At 42.0% G+C, this 22,194-nt stretch overlaps 1 protein-coding gene across 1 annotated transcript in view; it reads right to left on the reverse strand.

Moving 5' to 3' along the window:
• Positions 1 to 22,194, reverse strand: part of LOC124605123 (ER degradation-enhancing alpha-mannosidase-like protein 2) — a 123,021-nt gene that overhangs the window by 92,818 nt on the left and 8,009 nt on the right. Inside the window, exon 3 of the mRNA XM_047136599.1 lies at positions 5,305 to 5,490. Coding sequence (XP_046992555.1) covers positions 5,305 to 5,490 — 186 coding nt within the window. The remainder of the gene's footprint in view (positions 1 to 5,304; positions 5,491 to 22,194) is intronic.

The raw sequence follows: 22,194 nt of genomic DNA on the forward strand, positions 1-22,194 counted from the left end.
GACCAAGGTAATGTATAATCAAAATACAGAAAAGGAAATATTGCATATTAACAATGAAGGCACAGAAGGAGTTTATGAATTTTTATATTTAGGTCAGCTGAAGGCAACAACTGGATGGACAACAAACAATACGAACAGAAAAGTACAAATAGTACTTTAGGTTGTTGTTGTGGTCTTCAGTCCTGAGACTGGTTTGATGCAGCTCTCCATGCTACTCTATCCTGTGCAAGCTTCTTCATCTCCCAGTACCTACTGCAAACTACATCCTTCTGAATCTGCTTAGTGTATTCATCCCTTGGTCTCCCTCTACGATTTTTACCCTCCACGCTGCCCTCCAATGCTACATTTGTGATCCCTTGATGCCTCAGAACATGTCCTACCAACCGGTCCCTTCTTCTCGTCAAGTTGTGCCACAAACTCCTCTTCTCCCCAATTCTATTCAATACCTCCTCATTAGTTATGTGATCTACCCATCTAATCTTCAGCATTCTTCTGTAGCACCACATTTCGAAAGCTTCTATTCTCCTCCTGTCCGAACTATTTATCGTCCATGTTTCACTTCCATACATGGCTACACTCCACACAAATAATTTCAGAAACAACTTCCTGACACTTAAATCTATACTCGATGTTAACAAATTTTTCTTCTTCAGAAATGATTTCCTTGCCATTGCCAGTCTACATTTTATATCCTCTCTACTTCGACCATCATCAGTTATTTTACTCCCTAAATAGCAAAACTCCTTTACTACTTTAAGTGTCTCATTTCCTAATCTAATTCCCTCAGCATCACCCGATTTAATTTGACTACATTCCATTATCCTCGTTTTGCTTTTGTTGATGTTCATCTTATATCCTCCTTTCAAGACACTGTCCATTCCGTTCAACTGCTCTTCCAAGTCCTTTGCTGTCTCTGACAGAATTACAATGTCATCGGCGAACCTCAAAGTCTTTACTTCTTCCCCATGAATTTTAATACCTACTCCGAATTTTTCTTTTGTTTCCTTTACTGCTTGCTCAATATACAGATTGAATAACATCGGGGAGAGGCTACAACCCTGTCTCACTTCTTTCCCAACCACTGCTTCCCTTTCATGCCCCTCGACTCTTATAACTGCCATTTGGTTCCTGTACAAATTGTAAATAGCCTTTCGCTCCCTGTATTTTACCCCTGCCACCTTCAGAATTTGAAAGAGAGTATTCCAGTTAACATTGTCAAAAGCTTTCTCTAAGTCTACAAATGCTAGAAACGTAGGTTTGCCTTTTCTTAATATTTCTTCTAAGATAAGTCGTAAGGTCAGTATTGCCACACATGTTCTATTCACATAGAATTGAAAATCAATTATATCTGGATAATTTTTTAAGCATGCAAAGTTATCTGGATGAAATTAAAAGACGAAGAAAAATGGACTGAGATATCTCAACGATTTGAACAGTACACAATGTTCCCTCACTGATTCACAGCTATAGATGGTAAACAAATCAAAACACAAAATCCAGAACATTCAATTTCCTTGTATTTCACTGTTAGTATTATTGGTGCTGTGTGACTCTGATTATTGTTTCATATATGAAAATTCACTGAAAAATCTTTTGATGGCCAGCACAGAATAACAGTCTTTTCATTACATGTATGACTCAGTGCCACCTCTATGTGGTGAGTAGCTTTTCATATTGTTGAAAAATCATTGTATCTACCAAAATTATGACCGTTAATGGAAAAACACCATATGGCACTCCCTTACGTGATTGTAGGCAGGGCTTAATTTTGGCCAGAGAAAGCTGGAATGGTTTTCCAGCACCTCCCAGAGATTTTTTTTTTTAAAAGTCTCTGGACCAAGTTGGCATTAGAGATTTAAAATAATATATGTGTATTAAATAGCAGCACAATTATTATTTGAACTGCGCCAGCAATGGTGAATGTGACAAATGGTGACCAGTGTGATGCAATGGGCAGGTGTGTGTGTGTGTGTGTGTGTGTGTGTGTGTGTGTGTGCGCGCGCGCGCGCGCGTGTGAGGGCGCGCGCAGCAACCATTTTAAAACTGGAAAGGAGGGGGGGGGGGGGGGGTCTGAGAGGTGGCATGGGATTGTGTGGTTGAAGAGGTGCATTCCAGCAACTAAAATTTTAGAAGTTAGGCATTGATTGTAGAAAACAGCAGACTTATGAAAAAAGATTGAACTTTCAGCTAAATATGTTGAGTGTACTTTTGGTACAACATGTAGTAAGTGCAGAATACTACACTGCCCAAGAGACATCAGTGTGAATTGTGCTCAACACATTGTAAAAGTGATTACAGTACTTCATAACTGTGTTCGACATAGAGAAGGATTTCTACACAAAGACAACTTGGAAAGATCTATCTCCCCAAAATGGCCTAACCACTTCATAAGCAGACAATATTCTGTCTAAATTAACCCACTACTTTTTGAATGAAGATGGACTCGAATGTACAGATTTTACCTTATGAACAAAAGTACATTTGTTACCAATGAAGTTTTTCTTACCCATATTTTCCCCTTTATCTTGAGTTATTTCCCTCACAGAAGATGAAAACCAATTCTTCTCACACTCACTATCTAAAGATTTAATTTTTTTTGGTACCCTTCTGATGTCATATTCTATATGGCCTTTCTTTTCTAGTACATCAGTTAGTAGCTCAATGTTAATATCTCGCCTTCAGTTTCACTCATTTTTCTCAACACTCAACAAAGAAAAATAATAGTAACACACAGAAAATGTGTCTGGTCATGATGGAAATACATGGTCAACTGAGCAGCACATGGGCGCCATATACTTTTCTAACCCTGCGGCAAGGCGTGTTCATCTGCGTCTAGAGAATTTTTCCATGAACACCGCATTAATGTCATCAGCATTCATATGGTAAGTTGAAAGTTGAATGATAGATGGCTAAATGTGTGATTTGAAAACATGACTTAGATTTCCATCACTTGAACTTAGCCTAACAGAGTATTGAAGGCTCTGACGTACGGTGGTGAGACATAGACGTCTAATACAAAAACCATTCAAAACCGGGGGTTTCCAAGTGAGCAGTGGAGAAATGCACATAGGGAATTATGAGATGAGAGAGGAAAATAAACAATAGGGTGGAGGGGAAGACATAAAAGAAATGACTGCAATGAAGTGGGCGCGATATGTATCCATATGCAAATGGAAGGTGGATGGACGGAGGAAGTTCTTACTTGGATTTTAGGAGGTTAGAAAAACCCCCACACTACAATCTGAAGGTAGGTGGGTAGACAATGTTAGAAAATGTGCAATAAAAAAGTCTAGGTGTGGCCTTCGCCCAGGAATGGATGCCAAACTGACAATTATATGTATTCCATGAAATGTTAAGGTGGACAGCTAACTTTTCAGTATATCTGACAATAATATCACTTTTCAGTTCAAAACTTTAAAACATACTCCACACTCATTATATCACCATTTAGAGTAGATAATCGATATTCTGCTTATTGCTACACTGTTAGTTTTTAGAACATTGTAAATGCAGTTAAAGTGTGACATGCTTTAGTTGGTAAAGCATGAATAACGTACGTGTTATAGAACAGCATGCTATTATTAGCTGAATTCCTTCCACTTGAATGTTAGTAAGAAGGTGTGCCACAGTTGAGAAGCTGGCTTAAACAAATTATGAGTTGTTACTCTCTGTGTTCTGAGAATACTTGCTGGTAGATATGGAGGACTTCACTCTGTTCAAAGTATCTCATTATGTTTCAGTTCCAAACATGTTATAGACTTCAACAAAGCACAATATCAATGATATTGGATGTTAGATTTGTGAATCAATTCTGTTGTCCTCCTCACAGACAGGAGGGAGCTATGCTATTTTCCAATCACTGTGCTTGGTTTTGTTCCAGGGATTTATAGCATATTATAGTTAAAATGAGAGTTTACTCATATGCAGATTCTGTATAAAATATGACAGAAATCCCATCAGGCTCTGGAGCCTTGTTTAACTTTTGTGATTCCAGCAGTTTCTCGATGCCACTAACACTAATATCTGTTCTATCACTCATCTCTGCAGCAGTGTGAGAAGTTAAGTGGTTCACAGCATCAGTATCTACCTTAGCAAAGGTACATTCAAAACCTGAGTTCAGTATTTCTAATTTTGCTTTCCTACCCTTAATTTCAATTCTCATGTCATCCATGAGCGGCCGGACACTAACTTCAATGTCGCTGACAGCCTTTCAATATGGCCAGAATATTTTTGGATTTTCTGCAAGATCTTTCAATAATACTCTGCTACGATAGTCACTGAAGACTCCACATGAGATCTTTCAATAATAATCTGCTAGGGCAGTCACTGAAGACTCCACATATGTCCCTCATGACAGCTAGAACAGTTTCATTCAGTGTCTCTCTTTCTATGGCCATATGCTTTGTTTTACCCTGTTACACATAAATAATTGTTTCTCAGAAGGTTGTTTATAGTAATTATATATAGCATGGATCGTCCCTCCCATCATGAACTGTTCTACTAGATACACATATATCCAGTGTCTGCTCCACAATTCTTTTAAACTTAAGCCATATTTCTTCTACATTCTCCTGTCTGGAGATGTGATACAACTGCCTCTTATTCAACTTAACACCACAGGAAAAGACTTCCTTACATTTAAATTTATATTAGATGCTAACAAATTGCCCATTTTCATATGTGTGTTTCACTTTATGGTCATTCTGTGTTTTACATCCTCTTTACTTCAGCTCTCATCAGTTATTTTGCCACCCAAATGCCACAACTCATTTAGCACTTTTAGTGTGTCATTTCCTAATCTAAAATCCACAGTATCATCTGATTTCATTCGACTATATTCCATTACTATTGGGTGTTTCTTTTTTAGTTCATCTTATAACCTCTTTTCAAGATTATACATTGCCATCAACTCCTCTTTCAAGTTTTTTGCCATCTCTGACAGAGTTACTATGCCTTGGCAAACTTCAAAATTTTAATTTATTCTTCCTGAAATCCAATCCCTTTTACAAATTACACCCTCTCTTACATGATCCCTATTTCATTTCGTGTTGCTAACACTGTACTCGCCTGACCAGAAATTCTATTTTTCATACCACAGCATTTAACTAATTTTCACTATACCTAACATGGACCTATCCATTTTTTCCCAAGTTCCCTATCTACCTGTTTGGTTAAATTAACCATATTCCATGGTCTGAAATGTAAACTAGCAACTCAATGTGTGCAGTTTATTACTGCTGAATGAACAACACACTGTTAACAATAACAACTTCAAAATTATTTTATATCTGCTGTACTACTTACCTATAAGATAATAAGTGAGCACTTAACAATCCTCCTATAATGCGAATATTGGTTTCAAACACAGATACATTAATATTTGCATCAAAATTGGCATGAGTGGTGACTATGTTCACAACTCGCTGGAATTCTGTGTAGTTTCCCATAACAGCCAATGTATCAAGAGCATCAATCAGTGTCAATGAATAACTGCAACAGTGACACAAAGTTGAGTTTAGTATTAACAAACAACAAAAGAAAACAATTACAAGAATATTTGAAAGTTGCTGACAGATTAAAGCTGAGTGCCTGAATGGGGCTCGAACATGAGACTTTTTCCTTTCAGGGTTAGTGCTCTAGCAACCCACAACCCACCTGCAAAGCTTCGCTTACACCATACCTCTTCTCTAACCTTACAAACATCACAAGAAGTTGTTCTACACACTTTGTGGGGCTAGCACTCTTGGAAAAAAGGACACTTAACAGAATTTTAAGACAAGTGCTGTGCTTGTACCACTGTTGGCTAAAATGAAGTGCAAATCCTAAGATAATCAGTCTTTCCTATCAGCTAGTAAGATGTCATGTTGTTTCTGTGGTAGTCAGAAGACAGGCTAGATGCAGTTCTTCACGCTAGTCTAGCATATAAAAGCCTCTTCATCTCTGCGTAACTACTGCAACCTACATCCTTTTGAACCTGCTTACATTATCAAATTAAAGGTTCCTTGATGTCACAGAATGTGTGCTATCAACAGATTCCTTCTTTTACTCAAGTTGTGCCAAAAATGTTTTTTCTTCTGTTGATCACTCATGTTTCATTTCTGTACTAGGTTACTCCAAACAATTATTTTCTGAAAAGATTACCTAAATTAAGTTTATATGTTATAAACCATTTCTCCTTTTAGAAATGCTTTTCCTGCTATTGCCAGTCTGCATTTTTTATCCTCTGTACTTTGGCCGTCATCAGTTAGGCTGCTGCCCAAATACAAGGGAAAGGGGGGGGGGGGGGGGGGGGGGGGCTCACCGGCTGCTTTGCATGTCCCATTTCCTAATCTAGTTCCTTTAGCATTACCTGATTTAATTAGAATACATTCCATTATGCTTGTTTTACTTTTCTTGATGCTCATCTTATAGCCTCTTTTCAAAACATTATCACATCCATCCAAATGCTCTTCAAAGTCTTAGCCAACCCTGAGAGAACTGCAATTTCACTGTCAGACTTCAGATTTCTTCACCCTGAATTACAGGTAAAATTTGAGGCACACTAGAACGTTTACATAGTTATGGAATTTTTCGCTGCAGGAGGAAACTTTATCAACAGGTAATGCCTTTTTCTGGTTAAAGAAAGCATCACTAATTTTCAGTGCTTGCTTGACAAAAGAATTGCCATGGCCATGTAGTTTATTTAATGACAACTGCTTGTTATCCAGTACTTCCAACTTATCCAGTACTTCCACCCATTCTCCTCCCACTGACAAGCCATCCTCTTACTTAACAGCACAATGATAGCACACTAAGACATAATGGATCTAATTACAGAGCCTCATCACCTTTCTGCCATAGTTGTGTGTTTGTTTTATGTAGTCTTGGATATTTGAAATCTTTTTGTATGGAGTGTATTTTGTTTTTCTGCCTGTACAGTACTGACAGTCAGAATGACAGAAACATTCTGCTATAGTGACTTCTCATCCAGTCCATTGCCTCAATATTGTGTGCAGTTCTGCATCATAATCTGTTAGTACTGTGGGGAGGTAAAACATGAAGTGACATTCAAGGAAAACAATGTAGCAGTGTTGAGTATCACCCTGCTTACATTCAAGAATCTATATAATTATGAAATAGAATTAAAACTGAAGATGAAACAGTTTTTTTGAGTAAAAGATATTTTTGCTTCTCATCAAGTCATGAAGTTTAAAATCACTCCTGGCCTCTGCAGTCACCAGGGCAACAATTTAATCCATCCCTTGCTCATCTCCATATGGTTCAAGAAAAACTGATAACACTAAATTTTGACAACACTCGCTACATACAATTCAGTACTGCCACAGAATTTTACAAGCTACTCAAATAAATAGAAATGAAAAGAAGGAAGTGCTAAGGTTTTGTGATCACAGGTCTCACAATCTTAACTAGAAAGCTCACACCTGGGGACTTACGAAGCACCTCAGTTTGATCAGATTTGCAGGTACACAGCTACTGCTAACTATCTTATTCTGTGTATTTAATTTCGCTAATCAGTTGTGGCATCATTCCTTGGAGAAACTCAACTTACACAGATACTATTTTCAGATTATAGAACCAAGTAAAATGAATTTTTTTCTGTTGAGAAACTATTCCTATTTCACTGAACAGTATCTGCAGACAAACTTATAAAACTAATATTTCAAGTTATATTTTATAAGGAGAAGCAAATAAAAATGACACAGACAGAAACAAGTAAGTAAACTGTTAATTATTTCAAAAGTAATTTCCGTTACTGTTAATACATTTATCCTACTGTGAGAGACGATGGTCAATATTTTAATGGAAAAACCTTTGCGGCTGCCTATGGAACTGTGATTCTACATCTTTGTCTGAAGCAACTCGACAGCAACGAAAGTCTTTCTTCAGGCCTCAAACATGTGGAAATCTTATGGAGAGAGACTGGGACCAAATGGAGGATGTTTTAAGGACTTTCCAGCAAAACTTCAGCAGCACAATAAAAACAAGAGGCACATCAGCTCCAGATAAGTCATAATGCCCTTTTTCTTTGATTGCAAGGGCGCACTGCTCACTGACTTCCAGGAACATAGCGTCTCAACTAATGCACGGGAGACACAGACCCCTTACAAAAACTGAAGAGTGCCACCAAGTCAAAATGCCCACCAATGCCAACATAATTCTGTTGCAGGATAATGCTCATTCACATGCTGTCGAGGTCGTTTCAACAATGCTGCAGAAATTTTGTTATGTCCATGCAGTCGTGATCTCTCACCATGTGATTTCTGTTCTAACTCCACAACACTGTATTTTACTGTGTGAACAGCACACACACGTGGAAGGCAAGGTACAATACAATTAGTAATAACAAGTAGCCAGTGGAGCCTTGCACTCCAACCTATATAGTCATTAGTTCCAACAGAGGGTGCAGCCGGCAGGCTGCACTTACAACTGTTGTCATATTAACAGACTGGATGGCCTCTGGTGGCCAAATCAAGCACAAACTTCACACACAAACTAAGAAGTGGTGCACACACTAATTTGGTACTTACAGCACCCCTCTTCCTTTGTGAAGAAATGAGGACTGAGCTCATATCCATGTCCTCCGTGGTCGACATAGGTTGGTGAGTCATATGATGCACTGCCACTGATACATAATATCAGAAGTAGTGTGATTATAGACACTACAGTGACTGCCCACCTGTGAGAGGCCATACGGTAGGACAGGTGACGCTGGCACAACTTCAATTTCCATGTCCAAGTACAGCCCCGGGGAAGGAGGTTGCAGTTAAGGCAGCAAAACAGGTGGCACTGGATGGGATGGAGGCAGCGGCAGAACAGGTGGTGCTGGGTGTGATGAAGGTGGCAGCGGCGGAGGCATCAGCTGTGAAAGTGTCGGAGCCAGAGTCCTGCTGTAACCCCCAACAGCTGAAGGGGGCACCTACAGCAGAGGAGACATCGGCAGTGGCGGGAGAGAAGGCGAGGGCACTGACCACGATGTAGGAGATGGCCAGGTGGACAGAGGACATGGCAATGGTGGAGGCGCACCCCATACGCAGCTGCCCACATGAGATCACAGCTGGTTAAAGTGTCATGACACCCTCTCCTCAGCCATGTGGATGGTGCAGAGGCATCAGCCACAGGTACTCTCGATTACCGCTGGCACAGATTGTGGCCAGCAGCCAAACCTGCGAGCCAAAACAGCTGTACCAGACCGGAAGCATTGCAGCACTGCTGCTAGAGGATGGCCTAGTGTTGGCTGAAGTAGATGTAGCAGAGTCCAGGGTTGACAACCATGCATCAACTCTGCCGGACTCTTATTGCCAACAGCAGTGAACTTATAAGAACTGAGAGGCTGCTCAAGAGCTACTTCCAGTTACACATCCGAAAAACATTTTTTGATATGCGTCTTAAATGTTTGTACTAGTCATTCTGCTGCCATGTAAAAATGAGGGTGGAAAGGAGGTACCACGACACAGTAACTCCACTTTTTTTAATTTTTTTTTTTCTTATTACAAAAGTTGTTCATGTTCCTGAGATATGAACTGGGGGCCATTTACTGTAATTCACATACACAGAAGACATTCCATTGCAAAAATTTTGGACAAATCTGACATTATTGCCACCGCAGAAGTGTGCAGACAAGGCACCACATACAAACTTAGAATAAGCATCAATTACAACAAGCTAATAGAAGCTCAACAAAAATCCCACAAAATCTACATTAATTTGTTCCCAAGGCTGTTGAGGATCAGGCCATGGTGAAAAAGAATCATGGGAAGTTGCCTGATGGGTGGCACTGTGGGCATACTGCAACCATTACACACACTATTTCCCCATCGATACCTGGCCAAAAAACATGTCTGGCTGCTAATGATTTTGTAGTGACTCACCCTAGTGGTCCACAAGTAATAAGCACATAACCTCACACCACGTGGCAGATGGGACTACAACCCAGGGAGCTGAGGCCTCTGTAGCTAACAGCAGCACTCCACCCCTAAGAGAACAACAATTTTGTAATGCACAATAATTTCTCAAAGTATCAGAAACACAACTCGGAGGTTTGTCTGGCCAACCATGTTGCACAAAAGAAAAAACTTTACTTAAAACATCTAAATGGAAACAAAGTAGTTCCTCTTTATCAAAATCTGGATCCGAATAAACTGGCAAGCGCTATATGGTGTCGGCATTTGCACTTTATGTTGTAGGTTGAAAATGTATTTTGTAATTGTATTGTGACAGGAAAGGAGCCAACCACTGTATGCAATGTGTGGCTTTGTCCGACCAGAACACCAAATGTTAAAAAGAGACACCAGTGGTTTGGGATCTGTGATCACGTGGAACTTACACCTGTACAGATTAGATTAGATTAATACTTGTTCCATAGATCATGAATACGACACTTCGTAATGATGTGGAACGTGTCAGGTTAATAAAAGATGTCTGTACAAGATATTACATTACACAAAATGTTGCATGACACTAATGTTTAAGTTGTTTTTTTTTCCCTTAATTTATATCTAAAAATTCAGCCAATGAGTAGAAGGAATTGTCATCTAGAAATTATTTTAATTTATTTTTAAATGTTAGTTGGCTATCTGTCAGGCTTTTGATGCTGTTTGGTAGGTGACCAAAGACTTTTGTGGCAGCATAATTTACCCCTTTCTGCGCCAAAGTCAGATTTAACCCTGCATAGTGAAGATCATCCTTTCTCCTGGTGTTATAGCTATGCACACTGTTATTACTTTTGAACTTGGCTGGATTATGAACAACAAATTTCATAAGTGAATACATATACTGTGAGGTTACTGTGAGGATCCCTAGATCCTTAAATAGATGTCTGCAGGATGACCGTTGGTGGGCTCCAGCAATTATTCTGATTACACGTTTTTGAGCAATGAATACTTTTCTACTCAACGATGAATTACCCCAAAATATGATGCCATACGAAAGCAGTGAATGAAAGTAGGCATAGTAAGCTAATTTACTGAGATTCTTATCATAAAAATTTGCAATAACCCTAATAGCATACGTAGCTGAACTCAGACGTTTCAGCAGACCATCAATGTGTTGCTTCCAGTTTAACCTCTCATCAATGGACACACCTAAAAATTTTGAAAATTCTACCTTAGCTACAGACTTCTGTTCAAAGTCTACATTTATTACTGGAGTTGTGCCATTTACTGTACGGAACTGTATATACTGTGTTTTATCAAAATTTAAAGAGAGTCTGTTTGCTGAGAACCACTGAATAATTTTGTGAAAAACATCCTTTACAATTGCATCACTTAGTTCTTGGTTTTTGGATGTTATTACTATACTTGTATCATCAGCAAAAAGAACTAACTTTGCATCTTCATCAATGTGGAATGGTAAGTCGTTAATGTATATCAAGAACAGTAAAGGACCTAAGACCGAACCCTGTGGGACCCCGTACTTGATTGCCCCCCAGTTTGAGGAGTCAGCTGTTGTTTTACATTACATGAACCACCTATTTCAACTTTCTGCATTCTTCCAGTTAAGTATGAATTAAACCATTTGTGCACTGCCCCCCCTCAAACCATAATGATTTAGCTTATCTAAAAGAATTCCATGATTTACGCAAGCAAAGGCCTTTGAGAGATCACAAAAAGAAAATCAATGGGTGATGTCCGGTTATTCAGAGCATTTAATATTTGAACAGTGAAAGCATATATAGCATTTTCTGTTGAAAAGCCTTTCTGAAAACCAAACTGACATTTTGTTAGTACTTTATTTTTACAAATATGGAAGGCTACTCTTGAATACATTACTTTCTCAAAAATTTTTGATAGAGCTGTCAGAAGAGAGATTGGGCGGTAGTTGTTGACATCCGACGTATCCCCCTTTTTACGCAATGGTTTTACAATGGCATATTTCAGTCTATCGGGGAAAACACCCTGCTCCAAAGAGCTATTACATACGTGGCTGAGAATCCTACTTATCTGTGGGGAACAAGCTTTAAGTACCTTGCTGGAAATGCCATCAATTCCGTAAGAGCTTTTACTTTTCAGTGAGTTTATTATTTTACTGATTTCAGAGGGAGAGATTGGTGGAATTACAGTTGTTTCAAACTGCACAGGTATGGCCTCTTCTATTAGTAGCCTTGCCTCTTCTAGTTAAGATCTAGATCCTATTTTCTCCACAACATTTAAAAAATGATTATTGAAAATATTTACAATTTCTGATTGTTTGTTAGTACACTTGTCATTCAGTTTTATGGCACTAAAGTCTTCCTGTGCTCTTGGTTGCCCTGTTTCCCTTTCAATAATATTCCAAATTGCTTTAATTTTATTATCAGAGTTACTGATCTCAGACATGATACACATGCTTCTGGACTTTTTAATAACTTTTCTTAGTACCGCACAATAGTTTTTATAATATTGAACAATTTCGGGGTCAGTACTCCCTCTTGCTGTTAGATACAGAGAAACATGACATTTTTTGAGAGCATAGAGATCACCATAGCTTCTTCCCCTATCTGAGAATATGTTTATGAGCAAGGATGGTGCCAAGGCCACACTGAGATGTGTCTGTCACTAACGTGCTGGCCCGGCTGGAAAGTGGCTGAACATGGGGGCTGGTGCAGTTCAGATTTCAATTAGAATGCCCAGTCACAAGCTGGGGCACACCTTTTTTTAAAATAATGTGTGGAGCAGTTGTGGCGCAATAGCAGTGTCTGGTAGTATGCAATGTTTCCTGAAACTGCCTGTAATTCCTTGATGGACGTGGAATGTTGCAATGTGGCAATAGCATCAATATGCTGGCGCAATGGCTTAATGCCTGCATGACACTTCAAAAGTCAAATAAATAATGGATTGTTGAAAAACTGTGTATTGTCCAAATTATACTTTAACCCTGCAGACTGTAAAATAGAAACTGGAGGACGAAGACTCTTTCTTTGTAAAGACACCACACACTATTATGTTATCTAAATAGTTGATGCAGTCTGGAACTGACGCAATAAGTTGCTCTAGAAAGTGTTGAAAAGTAGCTGGCGTGCTTGCTATACCAAATGGCAAACCTGGTATTAATATAGCCCTAATGGGGTATTGATAACTAAAAGATATTTAGATTCCTCATTGAGTGGCAGCTGTAAATACACCTCTGTCAAGTCAATCTTTGAAAAATAATGGCCCCCTCAATAATTTTGCTAACAGCTTATCAGGGTGCAGAAAAGGATAGGTATCAATGACTGACTGCATTAATAGATTTGTTAAAATTGCCAAAGAGTCTTATTTACCAACAGCTTTTTTGACTATCACCAGTGGTGTTGACCATTCACTGGAAGAAATAGGTCAAATAACATCAAGGGATTGAAGACACACTGATTCTCCTTTTACTTGATCCCATACAGTTATGGTACCAGGTGGGCCTGGAAAAAATGAGTGGACAGTCTGTTTCATAATAATACGAAGTTGAAATTCTGTTGTACAACTCAGTCCTGGAGAAAATTGAGAGGAAAATTCAGCACAGAGGACATCCAATTGTTGATCTGGAACTTGATCAGAAACCAAATGCAGTTCATCATTAATAGAGAATACAAACAGTTTAAAAGCACCCAAACCAAAAAGATTTTCAGTGTAAGCAATGTCCACAACTACGAATTTTAAAGAATGAACCACAGCCTTATAAGTCACAGGTACAGAAAACTGTCCAAGAATGGGAATCTGTTGTTTGTTATAACTCACCAGCCTCCGTGATACTGGAGTCAGAGGTGGAGAACCCAAATCCACATAAGTCTGACAATTCAACAATGTTGCTGCATTCTCAATGGTTTGTTAAACACAGGTACTTCAGTGTATACCTCGCTTTGAGACACTGTCATGACTGACACACTGCTCACATACATGTTCATTTCATTTCCACTCACGTTTCTACAGCAGCAATGTGTCCTTTCTTTCTTTGAGTCATTAGTCTTCTGACTGGTTTGATGCAGCCCACCACGAATTCCTCTCCTGCACCAAGCTCTTCATCTCAGAGTAGCACTTGCAGCCTCCGTCCTCAATTATTTGCTGAATGTATTCCAATCTCTGCCTTCCTCTATGGTTTTCAACCTTTGCAGCTCCCTCTAGTACCATGGAAGTTATTCTCTGGTGTCCTTTCATCCTGTTCTTTCTCCTTGTCAATGCTTCCCACATAGTCCTACCCTCTCCAATTCTGCACAGAAACTCCTCATTCCTTACCTTATCAGTCCACCTAATTTTCAATATTCATCTGTAGCACCACGTCTCAAATGCTTCGATTCCTTTATGTTACAGTTTTCCCACAGTCCATGTTTCACTACCATACAATACTATGCTCCAAATGTACATTCTCAGCAATTTCTTCCTCAAATGAAGGCCTATGTTTGATACTTTTCATTGATATCCTTTCACCCTGGATTCTAATTACATTCCTGAACCTTCCTTTTATTTCCAACATTGCTTCTTCAGTGTACAGATTGAAGAGTAGTCCCGAAAGACTACAACCCTGGGTTACACCCTTCTTAATCCGAGCGCTTCGTTCTTGGTCATCCACTTTTATTATTCCCTCTTGGCTCTTGTACATATTGTTTATTACCCCCCCCCCCCTATCTCTCTCTCTCTCTCTCTCTCTCTCTCTCTCTCTCTCTCTCTCTCTCTCTCTCTCTGTCTGTCTCTGTCTGTCTCTCTAGCTTACCCCTATTTTTCCCAGAATTCACCATTTTACAATGTGGAATGCTTTTTCCAGACCGACAAATCCTATGAAAGTGTCTTGATTTTTCCCCTTAGTCTTGCTTCCATTATCAACCACAATGTCAGAATTGCCTCTCTGGTGCCTTTACCTTTCCTAAAGCCAAATTGATCGTCATATAACTTAGTCTCAATTTTCTTTTCTATTCTTCTGTAAATCATTCTTGTAAGCAACATGGATGCTTGAGCTGTTATGCTGATTGTGCAATAATTCTTGCACTTGTCAGCTCTTGCAGTCTTTGGAATGGTGTGGATGATGTTTTTCTGAAATTCAGATGGAATGTCCCCAGACTCATACATTCTATATGCCAATATGATTAGTTGTTTGTTGCCACTTCACCCCACGATTTTAGAAATTCTGATGCAATGTTATATATCCCTTCTATTCTTTTAAATCCTGATTCTAATACTGGATCCCCTGTCTCTTCTAAACTGACTCCAGTTTCTTCTTCTATCACATCAGACAAATCTTCCCCCTTATAAAGGCATTCAATGTATTCTTTCCATCTATCCACTACATTTAACAATGGAATTCCCACTGCATTCTTAACATTATCACCCTTGCTTTTAATTTCACCAAAGGTTGTTTTAACCTTCCTATATGCTGAATCAGTTCTTCCGACAATCATTTCTTTTTCGATTTCTTCACATATTTCATGCAACCATTTCACCTTAGCTTACCTGCACTTCCTATTTATTTCATTCCTCAGCAACATTTTTGCATTTTCTTCTATCATCGATAAACTGAAGTTTCTTCTGTTACCCACGGTTATTTTGCAGTTACCTTCTTTGTATGTTTTTCTTTCCAAATTCTGTGATTGCCGTTTTCAGAGATGTCCAGTTCTCTTCAATTGTACTGCCTCCTACTGCGCTAGTCCTTATTGCTGTATCTATATCTTTTGAGAATTTTAAACCTGTCTCATCATTCCTTAGTACTTTTGTATCCCACTTCTTTGTGTAATGATTCTTCCCGACTAATCTCTTAAACTTCAGCCTACTCTTCACCACTACTACATTGTGATCTGAGTCTATATCTGCTCCTGGGTACACCTTACAATACAGTATCTGATTTTGGAATCTCCACCTGACCATGATGTAATCTAACTGAAATCTTTCCATATCACCCCGCCATTTTCAAGTGTACGGTACCTCCTCCTCTTGTGATTCTTGAACATAGTATTTGCTGTTATTAGCTGAAATTTATTACAGAACTCAATTAGTCTTTCTCCTCTCTCAATCCCAAATTCTCCTGTGACCTTTTCTTCTACTTCTTCCCCTACAACTGCATTCCAGTCCCCCATGACTATTAGATTTTCATCTCCCCTTATGTACTGTTTTACTCTTTTAATATCCTCATATATTTTCTCAATCTCTTCATCTTCAGCCTGAGGCATCTGCATGTATACCTGAACTAACGTTATCAGTGTTGGTTTGTTGTCGATTCTGATAGGAACAACTCTATTGCTGAACTGTTCACAGTACCACACTCTCGTCCTACCTTCCTATTCATAATGAATCCTACTGCTGCTATGCCATTTTCTGCTGCTGCTGATATGACCCTATACTCATCCGACCAGAAATCCTTGTCTTCTTTCCATTTCACTTCACTGACCCCTACTACATATAGATTGAGCCTTTGCATTTCCTTTTCAGATTTTCTAGCTTCCTTACCACATTCTGGCTTCTGACATTGCATGACTCAACTCATAGAATGTTATCCTTTCACTGGTTATTCAAATTTTTTCTCATGGCCACCTCCCCCTCGGCAGTCCCCTTATTACAGCACCAATTACATCTTTCCCAGTGCTTGGGAAACATGGTCCATTTGTGTTGAATGAAGCAGTATGGGCATGAAAGCAGCAGGGCATGAGGATGTCGATGTTGCGACTCAGACTACTATTGTTGTGAACGATGATGATCTATAATATGCTGAGACATCTGTTGGACTGCTGCAATAGCATCTACGTTCCCTTGAGAACTGACTGAAGGCTGGGAGGGGTGAGAGGAACTGATTTCTAAAACTTTGTACCAGGCTTCTATCTGATTGGCTGCAGCCCGTGAAACTTCAGATAACTGAGTTATGTTCAATACTTCCATAAGTGTAGGATTCTCACAATGTAGACCTCACTCTCAAACTTCCCTTTTAACTTCCCTATCACGAAAAAAACATACGATTGTATCAAGAACCATTTGACCAGCACAGGATTCCTTAAGAACACTTGTCACAAAATTATGACAACAGCTAAGTCCATGTAGTTCTTCTGTGTGTGCCCTGTACAACTGTTTTGGCCACTTTTGGCAGCAGTGAAACTCTACATGAATAGCAATAAAGTGAGTATGTTTACAGTGATAGGTAGAAAGTAACTCACACATCTGATCAAAAGAAAGACTTGAAGGTGGTTGTAAGGGGGCGAGCTGACACAATAACTGATACACATGAGGTAAAATCCATGACAAAAAAAGAGCCTTGCAAAAGTTCACGTCTATTACCCCAAATACCTGAAAATGTTGTTGCAGATATTTTTTGTAACCATCCCAGTCTTCTGCTGCAATGTCATATGCTGGAAATGGCGATGGATATGTTGTTGGTGGGGCAGCAGGTTGTAAGCACTGCCTCCAAAGAAATTATACTGAAAAGACCAATGAGTAAACTGGAACATGTGGAGTCAAGTACCTTTCTTATCGACAAAAAGTGTTCTAACCCAAGAACACTGTACTTATATGCTTGAACAGTACAAAAATATGAAAGCAAGGTACAATACAATCAGAAATACACAAGTGGCTGGGAGGGCCTTGTGCTCCGGCATATGTAGTAATTAGTTCCAACAGGGGGTGCAAACAGCAGGCTGCACACGCAAATGCTATCACTTTAGCAGGCTGAGTGGCCTCTAGTGACCGAATTGAGCACAAACATTCACATGCACTATAAGTGGCACATACACTATATTGGTAGTTACAGGATTTACCATACTTTTGGAGTGTCGAAGAAAGACATTCGTGGTCATCAATTTCCTTCGGAGAAGAGGTATACACTGGTTACAATTGTGGTTCCACAGGCAACTGCGAACATTTTTCCATATTGATTGTCTTGTCTCAAAGTGGGATAAATTTATTAACAGTTACAGCAATCACTTTTGAAATAATAGATAGTTTTACTTACTTTTTTCCACCTGCCTTGTTTTGATTTGACAGGCCCTTACAATTAAAGTTAGCACTTCAACACAAAAATATTTCACAATGTTACATCAAACAACGGAAAATCCAGGATGGAATGTAACAATATCGTGAAAAGGCAAGATGCTACTCACCATACAGCAGACGTACCGAGTCGCAGATAGGCACAACAAAAAGACTCTCACAAACATAGCTCTCGACCAATAAGGCCTTTGTCAAAATTAGACGACAAACACACACATACACACTCACGCAAAGGCAACTCTTACACACACACAATTGCAGTCTCAGGCAACTGGAGCCACACTGTGAGCTGCAGCACCAGTGCATGATGGGAATGGCGACTGGGTGGGGGTAGCGAGGAGATGGATACTAGGGGTAGGGGTGGCAGACAGTGGTTGGTTGGTTTAAGGATTAAAGGGACCAAACTGCAGAGGTCATCGGTCCCTTTTTCCAAAATACTAAAAATACCCACAGAGAATAAAAAATGGTCAACAGAATAGGAGACAGACGACACAGAACAAAAGAAACATAGACAAGGACCAGACAAAACGAAATAAAATCACACGGAGTGTGACGGTGGTTGGCCGACCATAGGAACAAAAAAAGGGAAAAGCTAACCACCGAAAACACATTAAAAACTTAGTTTAAAACCGTAGGCCAAAGGCCAGAATCAACACAAAACAAAATAAAACAGAAACACTCAGATTAAAGAATAAAAACTCCCTGCCCTAATAAAACGTAAAACTAAGGCAGCCATAACAGGGTCATCAGATAAAACGGCAGGGAGCGTATCAGGCAGCGCAAATGTCTGCCTGACCACAGCTAAAAGGGGGCAGGCCAACAGAATGTGGGCCACTGCCAAAGCCGCCCCGCAGCAACATACAGGAGGGTCCTCCCGGCGCAGTAAATAACTGTGTGTTAGCCGGGAGTGGCCAATGCGGAGCCGACAAAGGACGACTGAGTCCCTGCGGTTGGCTCGCATGGATGACCGCCACACAGTCGTCGTCTCCTTAATTGCACGGAGTTTATTGGGTGTGATCCGATCGCGCCATTCAGCGTCCCAAAGCGCAAAAACTTTTCGGCTGAGGACTGCCCGCAAATCAGTCTCTGGGAGGCCAACATCCAGAGATGGTTTACACGTGGCTTCTTTCGCCAGGCGGTCAACATGTTCATTGCCCGGGATACCGACATGACCGGGGGTCTACACAAAGACCACAGAGCGGCCGCAACGCACAAGAGTATGCAGGGACTCATGGATAGCCATCACCAGACGAGAACAAGGAAAACACTGGTCGAGAGCTCGTAAACCGCTCAGGGAATCGCTACAGATCACGAAGGACTCACCTGAGCAGGAGCGGATATACTCTAGGGCTCGAAAGATGGCGACTAGCTCAGCAGTGTAAATGCTGCAGCCAGCCGCCAAGGACCGTTGTTCGGAATGGTCCCCTAGAGTTAGCGCATACCCGACACGACCAGCAACCATCGAACCGTCGGTGTAAACAATTCCAGAGCCCTGATACGTGTCCAGGATGGAATAAAAGCGGCGGCGGAAGGCCTCTGGAGGGACCGAGTCCTTCGAGCCCTGTGCCAAGTCGAGCCGAAGGCAAGGGCGAGGAACACACCTCGGGGGTGTACGCAGAGGCGCCTGGAAAGGAGGTGGAACAGGGAAAAACCCAAGCCCGCAGAGAAGCTCCTTGACGCGTACGGCGATCGGACAACCCGACCAGGGCCGACGGTCCGGCAGATGGACGACCGACTGCGGGAACAGGACACGGTAATTTGGATGCCCGGGCAAGCTAAAAACATGGGCAGCATAAGCAGCCAGTAATTGTTGGCGTCGTACCCGCAGTGGAGGAACACCTACCTCAACAAGGATGCTGTCCACAGGGCTGGTGCGGAAGGCACCAGTGGCAAGTCGGATCCCGCTGTGTAGTATTGGGTCCAGCACCCGCAACGCAGAGGGGGATGCTGAGCCATAAGCCAGGCTCCCATAATCCAGACGGGATTGGATTAACGCCTGGTACAGCCGCAACAGGGTAAATCGGTCGGCGCCCCAGCGGGTGTGGCTCAAGCATCTCAGAGCGTTTAGATGCCGCCAACACGCCTGTTTAAGCTGCCGGATATGAGGCAGCCAAGTCAACCGGGCATCGAAAACCACCCCCAAAAACCTGTGTGATTCCACCACTGAAAGAAGTTCGCCGGCAAGGTAAAGCCGCGGCTCCGGGTGCACAGTGCGTCGCCGGCAGAAATGCATTACGCAGGTCTTGGCTGCCGAAAACTGGAACCCATGAGCTACAGCCCAAGACTGCGCCTTGCGGATAGCACCCTGTAGCTGACGTTCAACAGCTGCAATGCCAGTAGAGCTGTAATAAAGGCAGAAGTCGTCAGCATACAGGGAAGCAGAGACAGAATTTCCCACGGCCGCAGCGAGCCCGTTAATGGCTATTAAAAACAGGCAGACACTTAAAACAGAACCCTGTGGCACACCGTTCTCCTGGACGTGGGTGGAACTATATGAGGCTGCGACTTGCACGCGGAAGGTGCGGTACGACAGAAAATTTCTGATAAAGATCGGCAGAGGGCCCCGAAGACCCCATCCATGAAGCGTAGAAAGGATGTGATCACGCCATGTCGTATCGTACGCCTTCCGCATGTCGAAAAAGACAGCGACTAGGTGCTGACGGCGGGCAAAGGCAGTACGGACGGCCGACTCCAGGCTCACCAGATGGTCGGCGGCGGAGCGGCCTTTACGGAACCCACCCTGAGATGGAGCCAGAAGGCCCCGAGACTCCAGTACCCAAGTCAAGCGCCGGCTCACCATCCGTTCGAGAAGCTTGCAAAGAACGTTGGTGAGGCTAATGGGGCGGTAGCTGTCCACCTCCAAAGGGTTCTTGCCTGGTTTCAGAATGGGGATAACGATACTTGCCCGCCACTGCGACGGAAACTCACCCTCGACCCAAATACGGTTGTAAAGGTCGAGGAGCCATCGCTGGCAGTCCACTGAGAGGTGTTTCAGCATCTGGCAGTGGATGCTATCTGGTCCAGGAGCGGTATCAGGACAAGCGGCAAGGGCACTGCGGAATTCACTCTCACTGAATGGAACATTGTACGATTCGGGTTGGTTGGTGCGAAACGAAAGGCTCCGACGTTCCATCCGCTCCTTAATGGAGCGGAAGGCCTTAGGGTAATTCGCAGAAGCGGAACTCATAGCAAAATGCTCTGCTAAGTGGTTTGCAATGACGTCGGAGTCAGTACAAACTGCTCCATTCAGGGAGAGTGCAGGGACGCTGACAGGTGGCCGATAGCCGTAGACGCGTCGAATCTTGGCCCAGACCTGCGATGGAGTGACATGGAGGCCAATGGTGGACACGTACCGCTCCCAGCACTCCTGCTTGCTTTGGCGGATAAGGTGGCGGGCCCGCGCATGCAGCCGTTTGAAGGTGATCAGGTGTTCAATGCAGGGATGTCGCTTGTGACGCTGTAGCGCTCGCCGGCGATCTGTAATCGCTGCAGCGATCTCAGGCGACCACCAAGGCACAGTCCGCCGCCGAGGGGACCCAGAGGAGTGGGGAATGGCAGATTCGGCGGCAGTAACGATGCCGGTGGTGACCGACTGAACCACCGCATCAATGTCGTCGTTAGAGAGAGGCTCAAGAGCGGCAGTGGAGGAGAACAAGTCCCAGTTAGCCTTATTCATAGCCCATCTGCTAGGGCGCCCAGAAGAGTGACGCTGTGGTAGTGACAGAAAGATCGGAAAGTGGTCACTACCACACAGGTCGTCATGCACACTCCATTGGACAGACGGTAAGAGGCTAGTGCTACAGATTGAAAGGTCAATGGCGGAGTATGTGCCATGCGCCATACTGAAGTGTGTGAAGGCACCATCATTTAAAATCGAGAGATCGAGCTGCGACAATAAATGCTCAACGATGGCGCCTCGACCTGTTGCCACTGACCCACCCCACAAAGGGTTATGGGCGTTGAAATCGCCCAATAGCAAGAAAGGGGGCGGCAATTGGGCTATCAGTGCAGCCAGGACATGCTGCGAGACATCACCATCCGGTGGAAGGTAAAGACTGCAGACGGTAACAGCCTGTGGCGTCCACACCCGAACAGCGACAGCCTCTAAAGGTGTTTGGAGAGGGACAGACTCGCTGTGCAGAGTGTGAAGGACATAGAGGCAGACGCCACCAGACACCCTTTCATACGCAGCCCGATTCTTATAATAACCCCGATAGCCACGGAGGGCGGGGGTTCGCATTGCTGGAAACCAAGTTTCCTGAAGAGCAATGCAGAAGAAAGGGTGAAG

This window comes from Schistocerca americana, chromosome 3 (genome assembly GCF_021461395.2).
Source record: "Schistocerca americana isolate TAMUIC-IGC-003095 chromosome 3, iqSchAmer2.1, whole genome shotgun sequence".
In the NCBI taxonomy this organism is placed as follows: Eukaryota; Metazoa; Arthropoda; class Insecta; order Orthoptera; family Acrididae; genus Schistocerca; species Schistocerca americana.